Source organism: Labeo rohita, chromosome 25 (genome assembly GCF_022985175.1).
Source record: "Labeo rohita strain BAU-BD-2019 chromosome 25, IGBB_LRoh.1.0, whole genome shotgun sequence".
Lineage (NCBI taxonomy): Eukaryota > Metazoa > Chordata > Actinopteri > Cypriniformes > Cyprinidae > Labeo > Labeo rohita.
Genome location: NC_066893.1, coordinates 23,612,343 through 23,625,768, shown reverse-complemented (window position 1 = coordinate 23,625,768; position 13,426 = coordinate 23,612,343). Strand labels below are relative to the sequence as shown.

Sequence of the window (13,426 nt, the reverse complement as noted above, 5' to 3'; positions counted from 1 at the left end):
AATATAATGTTATTATTCAATAATAATAAATAATAATAATATTAATCTAAAAGATAGCAAGCAAATAACAGCATTTTTGAAATGTGAATTTTTTTAAGCAATATAAACAATTGCTTTTTTAAATGTGTAATATAACAATTGTTACTCAAAATAAATAATTTTTAAATGTGTCTACTTGGAATTTAATATGATGTTCAAGAAACAACTGAAAAATTATTTATAGAATTATTAATATTAATATAAAAGAAACCAAGAAAAAAAAACAGCATTTTTAAAATGTGACATTTTAAAAGGCAATATATATATATATATATATATACACACACACACACTATTTTTTTGTTATTAGTATAAATACAATCTTAGAACTTAATATGATTAATAACTTCATTTTAAATATCAATATTAATCCTAAAAACAAACAAAATATTGTTCTTGCAGTAATGTGATTTATAACTGCAGTTATAAATATTAAAAAATATTAGTGCAATATAATATATTATCATATTCCTTTTTACTTTTTAAAATTGTATGTGTTCAAAAATAACAGACTATTAAAATAATTAACATCCGAACAATCTAAAAACACAATAAATAAAATAATATTTTTGAAATGATTATTTTAATAAATAACAATAATTGTATTATTATTATTATTATTATTATTATTACTATTATTATTAAAAATGCAATTATTTATTTTAAACTTTTTAACTTTGTTATTTGTCAACTTGGAATTTATTATGATAAAAAAAAAGTCACCAATAATCAAGAAATAACTGGATTAATATTAATATTTATAGAAATAATACTACTAAAAATACCAAAATAGTATTTTTTAAATTATTTTAATATCTTCAAATATTTTTAAATTTGACTATTTGTAATTTACGTGGCTGTTAAAAAAAATGTATTTAATATATTTTCATATATTTAAAATTTATTTCATATGTATCATAAGGTATATTGTTATTGACCAACATTTTCGAGAATATTACCGATAATGCTTTACAATGAGGCACATTTGTTAAATACATTAGTTAACACAAACTAAGAATGAATTATTAATCTTAGTTACTCTTAATTTCAGCATTTATTAAAGCATTATTAAAATCACAAGTTGTGTATGTTAACATTATGAACAAACAATAAATGACTGTACTTTTATGAACTAACGTTAACAAAGATTAATTAATAGTGTGATAAATGTATTGTTCATTGTTCATTAACGTTAGTTAATACAATGTTAACAAATGACCCCTTATTGTAAAGTGTTACGACATTAACTATTTCTTTATAGAGCCCACAGCTAGACTACATGCGGTAATTGATGTGTGGTCACAAGTGTGCATATTTTAAATTGGTAACATCTATCAAATGTAGCTGATTCATGAAAGAGTGAAGCAGTGATTGACAGCTAGTTGAGGTTGTTTTGATCAGGTGTCAGACCTGAGCGTGTGTGTATCCCAGCATGGGCTCCAACATGGCCACTCTCTTCCTGTACTGCAGCGCGTTCAGAGCGCAATAATACTGCATAGCGGCCTGATGCTGCTTCCTGCGGCAATACGCCACCTCTCTCACCACCTCTGCTTTGATCTGTCCACACACATACATTTAACTGTTCAATACTGGATTCTGATTGGTGGGTTTCATAAAACATATCAGTCAGCAGATATATCATGTCAAAGTTTACCTTTTCATTTTCTCTCTTTTTAGGCAAACGACTATATTTGACCATGGCAGCTTCATGCTCTGAAGAGACAGAGACATAAAGTGTGTAAAAGTGGTTTTCATTTAGCATAGATGTATTTTTTTTCATCCATTATTAATAAAGAGATATTATTAACCTCATACCATCACTGGCGATGCCAAATATCTCCTTCAGTGTGCTGATCTCTGAAAGCAAACACATCACAGCACTTTTGAAATCTCTTTCACATAATACTGAGATCATGAAAACAGGATTTTCTTTTGAAAAACATAAAAAAAATACATATAAAAAGCATAAAAACAAACATATAAGAGTCTTAAAGGAACAGTAACACAAGCATTTAAACATCACAGAAATTGTAAAAAAAAAAAAAAAAACGCTTATGAAATTATAAAAATGTATTGAGATTCAGAGTGATTTAAGGAACATAAAAAAATTTAAACATTAATATTAAATTAAAAGATGCCAAGAAAATAAAACACTATTATTGTTTAAAAAAAAGATATATATATATAATAATAAATTTTTTTTTAAATTTGTCTACTTGGAATTCAATGATTAAAAAAAATAACAGGATTAATATTAATATTTACAGAAATAATAATATTAAAATATAAAGCAAATAAAATAATGTTTTTGAAATTATTACTTTAATATCTTAAAATATGTTTAAAAGAATGATTTAAGGAATATAAAAAAGCTAATTTCATATTTATATAAATATTAACATTAAATGAAAAGATATTGTTTTAAAAATACATATATTATATAATTTATTATAAAATTTGTTTTTGAAAAATGTAATGATCAAAGACATCTATGTTCATGTGTATAACTTAATCAATTAATTATACATATTACTAAATTAGTATTATAATAACTATCTATATTAGTTTTTGTTTCTTTACTAAAAATAAAAGAATTTATTATTGAATTTGCCTGCTTGAAATTTAATATGATGTTTAAGAAATAACTGAATTAATATTAAAATGATGATTAACATTATTTTAAAAACACAAGCAAATTAATAGTATTTTTAAATGATTATTTTTACACTTTTAAAATACGTAAAAATAAATATAAAAAAAATACAATTAGTATAAAAAAAGAATAAAATTAAAAAATGGATGTAATAGTCTTGAAGGTACAGTTACACAAATATTTAAATATCAGAGAGATGATGAAATTTCGCTTATGGAATTATTAAAAACTACACTGATTGTGATTCTGAGTCATTTAAAATAAATAAATTGTATAAAAACATTTATTCTATAAATGAATGAATAATACAATAAATCAAAATTAAATATGATGATCCCAAAGGTAGCTGTGGTACCTGTAAGGTCCTTCTCTCTGAATTGCACCATGGGAAACACCATCTTGTCTGCAATCTGAGTGGCCAGTTCAGAATGCAAAGAGTTCAGCTAGAGAGAAATGATTACAACATTAATACTAATGTTACTGCTAAAATATATTTCACTATTTTTGAAGTGCATTTGGACATTATACGTAAATGAAAATGTCACAGTGTGAGTTGCTGCTTTAATCTAGATAACATTAAAAATTCTGCAGTGTTGAAGGTGTGATCTCGCTGAAGGTCATATGATCAGGTGATGTCGCCATCTTGGCAAACCTCAAACAACCTGCATGAGAGAACCGACCTAGAACACCTGCCACATGACTGATGACCGAGAGACCCTGCGCTCACACAGACAGATGAACACACACACAAACACACACACATACACACAAACACAGCAGGTGTCTTCTCACCTCTTCCACGCTCTTGGCGAACTGCTGCAAAGTGTTGATCACCTCTTCATCGCCTTTCGCCAGAGCAAAATTCTGCATCCACAAAGCATTAGGTCCAATTGATCAGTAGCACATCCGATATTCAGACACTCCCAGAACTCATCAAGACTGCTAATGCACTGCTTACGTTAAAAGAGGAAGTAAAAACTGCTTACCTGTTTCTCATACTCCAAGAGCTGCTTGGAAAGCTGTTCTGTTGCCAGAGCCATTTCATTCTGCAGATACAGAAAATTTATTCAGTTAGATGAAAAATCAGAGCTGGTATGAGGTGAAAACTTATGCTAACACAAACAGCAAAATCTGAAAATATACACTGTGCTTCCTAAAGGGGCTAATTTTAATTATTTTAATCTAAACTTATTAAAAATGATGTAATTTAACATTTCAATTTGATTTAAAATAGTAAATTAAATTTAAATTAAAAAAAACATAATATTATATTTGAATTATTTATTTCCATTTATTTATTTTTTATTATTTACCAAACGAAGTTATATAAATTTGACAATATAGGTATAAATTTAAATAATATTTAATTCAATTTAAAGACAAATTTTCATTTCTGCTACATATTTATATATATGAATATATAAATCTAAAACCAAAAACTGTAGTTATAAATCAAAATGTACAGAAATAAATCTATGAAATTTAATTTTATTTATAATTTAATTTAATTATAATTATTTCCTGTCTGTCCATTTATAATATATAATTACATTTAAAGACAACAAAACACTATTTTATTTACTTAAATAAAAATATTTTAAAATAGTTAAAATATTATAATATTCTGATAAATATTCAGATTTAGATTTACATATTACATTATAAGTATATTCAGGACTTAAAAGCATATATTAAGATTTTATATAATTATAATTATTTGTTGTCTGGCCATTTAAACATATAATTAAATTTAATGACTAATTTTTTATTTCTGACATATAATTACATATATCTGAATATATAAATCTAAATCCAAAAATATAGTTATAATTCAAAATATACAGATAGAAATCTATAAAACGTATAAATACATAATCAGGGTTTATTATTATTCACAATTTACATTAATGTATTTAGGATTATAAATTAAAATTCTGATTTATAACAAACATTTACATTTCAGATCTATAAAAAAAAAAAAAGTTTATATTCGGATATATTCAGTATTTAAATTTATATATTCAGACCTATAACTGTATACATTCAGATTTACAATTATAAATTCAGTGTCATAATTACATTAAAATACATAAACAAATATTACAATTTATATTTATATATTGAGAATCATAACTTTATATTCAGGGCTTAAAACATATATTAAGATTTCATTTAATTATAATTATTTCCTGTCTGGTCATTTATAACATATAATTAAATTTAAAGACAACAAAACACTATTTTATTTAGTTAGTTAAAATATTAAAACATTCTGATAAATATTCAAATTTATATTTACATATTTAGAACTATAATTTTATATTCAGCACTTAAAAACATATATTATGATTTAATATAATTATAATTATTTCTTGTCTGGCCATTTATAACATATAATTAAATTCAAAGACAACAAAACACTATTTTATTTAGTTAGTTAAAATATTAAAACATTCTGATAAATATTCAAATTTATATTTACATATTTAGAACTATAATTTTATATTCAGCACTTAAAAACATATATTATGATTTAATATAATTATAATTATTTCTTGTCTGGCCATTTATAATATATAATTAAATTTAAAGACAACAACACATTTAAATTATTAATTTAACAATCATAATGTGCCATATTTCCAAGCATGACAAAATACTCAGTGGAAATTAATGTAGGGTGGGACTTATCCAGGGAGTTTATCCAAGGATTTGATTGGATCGTAAATGTTCTGCTATGATACTATTGGTTGTTATTATTTTTCCCCACCCCTGTTGCCTTGCTGACATCATCAGAAGAGAACATTTCTTGAACAAGTGAAGAATGTTTGCTAAAAGACTATAAAAACAAACGTTTATCTCTAAAATAACATGCACTACCTATTTGTGCACAACAAACTTAACAACTCAACTTCACAGTTAATGAGAGCATGTGTATACCTGTGCTCCAAACACTCTTTGCATAGACTGGAGCAGCTGGTTTGTGTAGTTAGTGAGCGTGCCTGCATCCTCTTCAAACACACTGAGCAAGGACCGCGTCTGCAAACACCAGTAAACACAGGACGCATACAATTCTCTATATTTAGATAATGTCAAACATGCTAAATGAACCCGATAAGCATTCGTGCAGCACGAAGCATGCTGGGTGTATCCACAGGTGTGTTCTGTCAGGGATCAGGACAGACTTTTTGGGTGTGTTTCCAATGCAAACAATGCGAGCGGCGGGGCGGACACCAACTGTGGGTTCACAATCTTGAGCACTGAGCATTATGGGGAATGACTCAGACAAATAACTTGTGCATGTAAAGTAAATCATTAGTTCACTGTGGGAGAGGCTTCACGGTTTGCCCTGCTATAGAATAACATGCAAATGAGGCCTAATTATGACATTTGCACAGCCAGTAATAATAAAAACCTGTTGCAATGCAATGCAATGATATATCAACGTATAGCAAATGTTTTACAGGATGTCTCAGACCTGTCAGTTGCTGAACTGATGCTGAATATCATTTGTTGTTGTTTTTTCTCACCTCAGGTTTGATACTAATACGTGATTCTAATGTCTCAGGATCAGACTTGTGTGGTCTGGACCACCTAAACAACATCTCACTCCTCCCATACAGGCCCCTTCATTCACAACTCCACTGCTAGCAACACATTTGCAACTTTAAAGCGTCATAGTCTTTAATAAGACGCGCGTTTGTAGCGTCAGACGCATGTTTGACGCGTCTCTCGTATTTATAAACATATGATGAACATACGTGCAGGATGCGTCTCATCTATGAGGCTTATGTGACAATTAAAACGCTTTAAAAATGAACCACACATGCAATTACATGAGCTGAGCTGGGGTGGTTCTCCGATTAATTACGAACTTAAATTTAGTCTAAAACTATGTTTTGTTTAGATTAGCTGGCACATAAACGCTGCGTTCAGCGACGTACGCGCGACTCGACAACCGCATCATCAGTTTAGCAACGCTAAACGAACAAAACCAAACTGTTATGACTACTAAAGCACTGAATGAAGATACAACAAACGAATTTTTACCTGCGGACTGTCTTGCAAGGCCTCCTCGAGTAATAATTTGTGGTGTACGGCCGGCATCTTTCACGTCGGAGACGGTGGGAACGCAATACAAAGATGAGAACTACACTTCCCAGCATGCTGCTGCTCGGAGACGATCCGGAACTGTTTTAGGTGCATGCTGGGAAATGAAGTCCTGCTGCCAAAATACACATAAACATACCGTCATAAATAATAATTTGTGTCGGGAACTCAAACCATATATAATATCTCATAAGGAAGATAAAGTGTTTTTTTTCTGTCAGTTAGGAAACCGTGCTAGCTTCTAGCTATCCAACAATACCCTCTGCTGGACTACACTACACTACATATTGTCAGTCATTCAACGTTTGCGAGTTCATTCAGTTTATGTTATTTAATTATTTATTTTTCTAAGTGTATTTTAATGTGGAATATGTAGATTTACAAATAGAAGCTCATGTTTTCTTCACCGTGTGATTAAAAGCGTGTTTGCATCTCTGCATCATGTGCCACGGGGCATAAGGAAGTTCGGGAGACTTCGGTGGCCCCTGAACGGCTCCTGAGAGGCTCCCGCCGCTGTCATAACAAACATTTCTTTGTTAACACCTCAAGGCTGAGCACTCGTGATTCCCGTCCTTGAATCTCAGAAACCAACATGTGTGTCCTCCATTTGTCATCGGCCCAAACAATATTTAACCTGATATTAACTAGATTTCTTAAATACAGAAACAGACAGAGAGACAGGCAGATAGAGGGATTTGAACAGGCTTTGCTTTTCTTCAGAGTCCTTGTGTTGACCTTCAGTCATGTTTATAATTAGTTATAATTATAAACCTTATAAAAATATATATAAGTTCCTCCGCTTCCTTTGTGACCTTTGTTACTAACGAGATTTACTCATTTGACGAATTTAGTTGGTCAGCCTTGTTCATGAAAGGTATTATTATTTATATTATATTATATTTCCGGATCTGGGTAGATTACTTAATCTGTTACTGATTTCAGATTACATGACATTACACATTTTAGGTAATCAGACTACATTTTGATTACTTTTAGATTACTTTTGACCTAACTGGTTTATCACATTGATTTATAGTAATTATATTATAGGATAATATTGTATCGTATTGACATAAAATACAAAAAAAAAGGAAAAATATTCCATTTGTTGTCATTAACAACATGAAGTGGATTAAACATTATATTACATCAAAGTTTCCCCATTGTGTTTGTGAAGGAACTGCAGGGGTTTAGTGAAAAAAATAATGATTCATTAAATAAGAAAAAAAAAGTTAAACTAAAATAAATAATTTTAAAATGATTAAAAAATAATAATAATAAAAATTACATATTTTATGTTTACCTGCAATGTCATGTGGCCATAACCTACAACAATGAAGAAGCAAATTAATTCAAATATTAATTTTTTAAATCTCAGCGGTATTTTAAGTAAATATATAGGTGAAAGAAGACCAGATGACAAAAAAGTTTGTGGATTATAATGTGTTTGAAAGACAAAAGCCTTCAAAAGACACAGAAATACATGGTAAAATAACCTACGGAGTGATAATTCAAATACAAAATCAATGTGTTCATCAGTAGTTGATACAATGTTGAAACACTTCTTAAACCTGAAACGATTTTTGTAAATCAGTGCTGTGCTGCCACCTGAATAATGACTTTGTGTGAATGCCCACAAAACTTGAAGACTTTCGGAATGTACATAAGAAGTACGCTATTTTAGAAAACAAAATTTAAAAGATGAAAAAGAGGAATTAGGGAGAATCAACAAATTACTAATAATTTATTGCTGTATATAATCATGTAACCCAAAAAAATAGGCCTAACTAGTCTGATTACAAGTATAATGTAATTTACTCTAATTATAAGTATACTCTTAAAAATAAAGGTGCTTTAAAAGGTTCTTCACAGCGATGCCATAGAAGAACCTTTTTTGGTTCCACAAGGAACCATTCAGTCAAAGGTTCTTTAAAGAACCATCTCTTTCTTAGCTTTTTATAATCTGAAGAATCTTCTTTCACCACAAAGAACTTTTTGTGAAACAGAAGGTTCTTAATGGAACCATTTAGACAAAAAAAAGGATCTTCTATGGCATCGTGAAGCACCTTTATTTTTAAGAGTGTACCTACTTTTTGGAATCGGAATTACACAATACAGATTACATGTAATCAGTTGCTACCCAGCTACCATACATTATTTCTTATATTCTGTTAGTTCAAGAACGGTTTCATTCAGCCTCAGTGAAGGCGAATTCGCTCAGTAAATCCAACCAATGAAATGCTCCTTAACAATACGCATTCGATTTTTATTGCGTCACATCAATCTTTAAATGTGGGTGAGCAGTCACACACTGCAAGAGGGAGAGATTTCAGCGAATTAAAATTAGCCTATCGAGTGCGAGAACAAATAAAAAGGTTCGTTAAAATACAGACTCGTTAACCGAGCATCATCTCACACCCATCTGCACTGCTAAAGATGTGAAAAACGCTTCATAAACAAGTGTATTATTCACAGTCTTGTAGTGTAGACGTGATGGGCTTTGCAAAATGTGAACAATCAGCCGGGAAACAGAAGAAAGCCCTCTCAAGGGGATTGAAGTGTCTTTGAATTACCTCAGGGGACCATCCTATCCATTTAAGCACACTAACTTACCCCCCACACACACACTAACTTACTGGAAAGAATCAGATATTCCATAAATCACAAGCTAGGACACACTGTACAATAAACATACCCTCACCATTTTAACAAAAGGCTTTTATTTCAACAGTTAAATATTTACAGATCCATTAAAATAGATACATTAAAACGTCTGTTTAAAAGACTCAAGCGCCTGCTAGCGGAGCTGGATTTCTGCGTCGCCTCATCTGATCCCAGGCCTCCAAAATCTCCCTCCTCATCACAATTCTGTGGCGGCTGAGACACGCAGCCTCTGACCCCACTCTCTACAGCAAATATCTGCTTACGCCCCTGGACTCATGAACGCGTCTTATTGCCATCTGATTGACCTGTGCATGAGAGCCAGCGTTTGCATATGCAACCATGTTAGTTACATTTTCAAATTCTGTTTTCTAGTTATTTCCGGACCTAAAAAACACACCTGTTGCCGGACGGTGTACATGAACGTAGCGTGTCCTCTGGTTCTTGATATGGAACTTCTGGATGATGCGCAACGCTTGCTATTAAGACCAGGAGCTTTCATGATGATCAGAGGGGCGAGTGTGTAAACAACAGTCGCTGAAGCGAAACCACAATTTAAAGGGGTCATCGGATGCCCATTTTCCACAAGTTGATATGATTCTTTAGGGCCTTAATGAAAGACTATCATATACTTTGGTTAAAAATTGTCAATGGTTGTGTAAAACAACACCCTTTTTACCTTGTCACAATCAGCTCTGCAAAAATCATCTCATTCTGATCGAGGCTGCTTTAAATGCAAATGAGCTGTGCTCGCCCGCCCCTCTCTTCTCTCTGTGGAGTGACGAGCCTGTTTACTTTAGCCGCGTTTAGCCGCTAAACTTGCTAACTAGCACATTATTAGGAAAGGTGATTGCAGAGATTCATTAAAAAACCCTTATACTCACTTCTGCTGTACGTGAAGCTGGATCACGAATGATTCGCGTGAACACAGACGGATATATGTAGATCGGGAGGTGCATTCCCTTCACAAACAAATGTAATCCACTGCATCTTCAGTGGCTCAGATGTCGGGAGTAAATGACGACCACTACGTTCATTATTACATCCAGCAACACAACACCTCAATCGCTCAATCAGAGATATTCTTGTCTAACTTACATCAAACCAATGGAGGTCGGACTGTTACAGCTGATCTGAGGTAAAACGCTCATGTCAATCAACTATCGTGGGAGCGGCCTCTGTGGGTGTGACGCCACAACAACAGGCATCTGAGAATGACTCGATTTGAAAAAGGGGATATTATTTTTACAGATTAATTAAAAACCACTGCATGGATTTTTATCATTATAGGGTAGATTTGTACATACATTAATGTTCAAACAACATGAAAAAGTGAACTTAGCATCCAATGACCCCTTTAATGTTACTTTAGATTATAAAGGGTTTTATAACTAAATACAACAGAAAGGATATCTAAAAGTACCATAATTGCCCCCCACCCCCACCCTCCAAGCTAGAGTCCCCCCAGGGAATTTTGGCCATTTCCACCACTGAGTGTCTCTATTGAGTTTCTCTGCAGGGCTGAGCGGTTTTATGGATATAACAGAGATGTATTTCAGCAGAGAATGACTGATGTTTATTGCCCAGAAATAAAAGAGCACTTGTATGTGGGGACGGTTGTTTTTGGCATGACACTTGATGACTTTCTGCTTTTGGCATGTCATTTTTTCAGGGTTTCTGTAGTATTCAGGTCAGGTTTTATGAGCTGGACACACAGCCTGCACTGAACCACTGCAATACTTTTCAATAGCAGCTGAAAATGTACTGCCATAATATTGTTTTGTCTAATTTTTTTTTACATTGTTTTCAAAAAGAAATCACTTGACAACTTGTCACATTGTCACCATAAGAAACCGCCTGTCAGAAAACATCAGGTGATGTTTGTATGTCATAGACTTGTGTAAAGAAAAAGAAAACTTAAGTTATAAACCATGTGATATCTTAATTATTTCTAATTAGTTTTATATAAATTATAAATGTTAATAGTTTTACATTCTAGAATAATTGTAATATGAATATTTATTCATTTGTACCTATTTGATCAATAAATGTTTTATTTCTTGCTTGCTTTTTACAGTTTTTATATGTCCTATTTTACTTATTTTGTACATTTACATTCTGACGTGATTATTTATTTAATTATGAATCTAAATTATATTAAATACAATTACATCTCTTGATGCAATGTATTGCATTTCTATTAGTTCTTATTAATTTTCAATATTCATCACGTTCTGACCTGCAAAAATATTTATTTAGAAAAGTATAAATATAAGTAGCCTTTTTTAAAAATAAATTTTTAATGAACTTTTTACTGGTTTTATTTGTCTAATGTTTTTAAAATTCTGACATGTGAATATTTATTGAATTGTTAATATTTTTTATGAATTATAAATGTAAAATATTTCTATTAAATATGATAATATCTTTCCTTGTACACTGCTAATAATTTAACTGTTTAACTGTTGTTATTTTACTGCTTGCTTTATATTTTTATTAGTCCTGTGAAGATTTTTATAATTATTTAAGTAAATTATAAATGTAAGTTCTTTAAATAAATATTTATTACATCTGTGACCTATGAATACATTTTTGAACGTTTGCATATTTATTTGTATGAATATTTATTTAATTATAAATATAATTATGTAAATTATATCAAATATAATTACATCTCTTAATTCACTGTATTGCATTTGCATTATTTTTTATATATATATATTTTTTTTTTTGCTTGCCATTTATTGTTTTTTTGTTTTTTTTTATTTGTTCCACATGCTGACCTACAAAGATATTTATTTAATTGCTTATAATTACTTTAAAATTATAAATACAATTCTAAATATAATTAGGCTTTTTGATTAATTGCATTACATTTTAATTTATTGTATTTTTTATTTATTAAGTTTAACTAATCTTAATAAATAATTGATTAATATTTCTTGCTTTACTGTTTTATTTGTCAAATGTTTTTAATGTTTTTAAAATTCTTACATGTGTTTATAATTATATATATATATTAAATTTCTGACCAATGAATATATTTATTGAATTGTTTATATATTTTAAATCAATTATACAGTACATTTAAATTGTACATTAACTTGTCATTTGTATATTATAAATGTAAATTATTTACATTAAATATATTATTTTTACTGTTTTTATTAGTCCCCTTTTATTTAGTTCTGACCTGTAAAGATTTGTATTTTTTATTATTTGTATGTAAATTCTTCATATTGAATTTTAAAATTCTGATTTGTGAATATATTTATTTTTTTTGTATTTTTAATAACTTGAAATTGTAGATTCATTTGTAAACTTTACACTATAAATGTAAATTATTTAAATATATTATTTACTTCTTGCTGTTTATTATTTTATTAGTCACATTTTATTTAGTAAAAATATTCTAATATTCTGACCTGTGAATTTTTTTATTTTTATAATCATTTGTATGTTAATTATACTTGTAAATTCTTCATATTAAATATAAAAAATCTGACCTGTGAATATATATATATATATATATATATATATATATATATATATAATAACTTCAAATTGTACATTAATTTGTAAACTTTACATTATAAATGTAAACTATTTACATTAAATATAATATTTACTTCCTGCTTTTTACTGTTTTTATTAGTCCCATTTTATTTATTAAAAAATATTCTAATATTCTGACCTGTGAATATTTTTATTATTATTTTAAAATTATTTGTGCTAATTGTATGTGTAAATTCTTCATATTAAATATTTTAAAATCTGACCTGTGAATATATATATTATTTTTAATAACTTGAAATCGTACATTCATTTGTAAACTTTACATTATAAATGTAAATTATTTACATTAAATATATTATTTACTGCTTGCTTTATACAGTTTTTATTAGTCCAATTTTATTTGTTTAGTTAAAATATTCTAATATTCTGACCTATGAAGATTGTTTT

General features: G+C 29.3%; 1 protein-coding gene across 1 annotated transcript in view; it reads right to left on the bottom strand.

Moving 5' to 3' along the window:
- Positions 1-6,874, bottom strand: part of appl2 (adaptor protein, phosphotyrosine interaction, PH domain and leucine zipper containing 2) — an 18,324-nt gene extending 11,450 nt beyond the window's left edge. The window contains exons 1-8 of the mRNA XM_051099125.1: positions 6,743-6,874; positions 5,633-5,731; positions 3,679-3,738; positions 3,485-3,556; positions 3,048-3,135; positions 1,855-1,896; positions 1,694-1,752; positions 1,450-1,596 (exon numbers count right to left, since the gene is read on the bottom strand). Coding sequence (XP_050955082.1) covers positions 1,450-1,596; positions 1,694-1,752; positions 1,855-1,896; positions 3,048-3,135; positions 3,485-3,556; positions 3,679-3,738; positions 5,633-5,731; positions 6,743-6,799 — 624 coding nt within the window. The 5' untranslated portion in view covers positions 6,800-6,874. The remainder of the gene's footprint in view (positions 1-1,449; positions 1,597-1,693; positions 1,753-1,854; positions 1,897-3,047; positions 3,136-3,484; positions 3,557-3,678; positions 3,739-5,632; positions 5,732-6,742) is intronic.
- Positions 6,875-13,426: the final 6,552 nt, after the last annotated feature.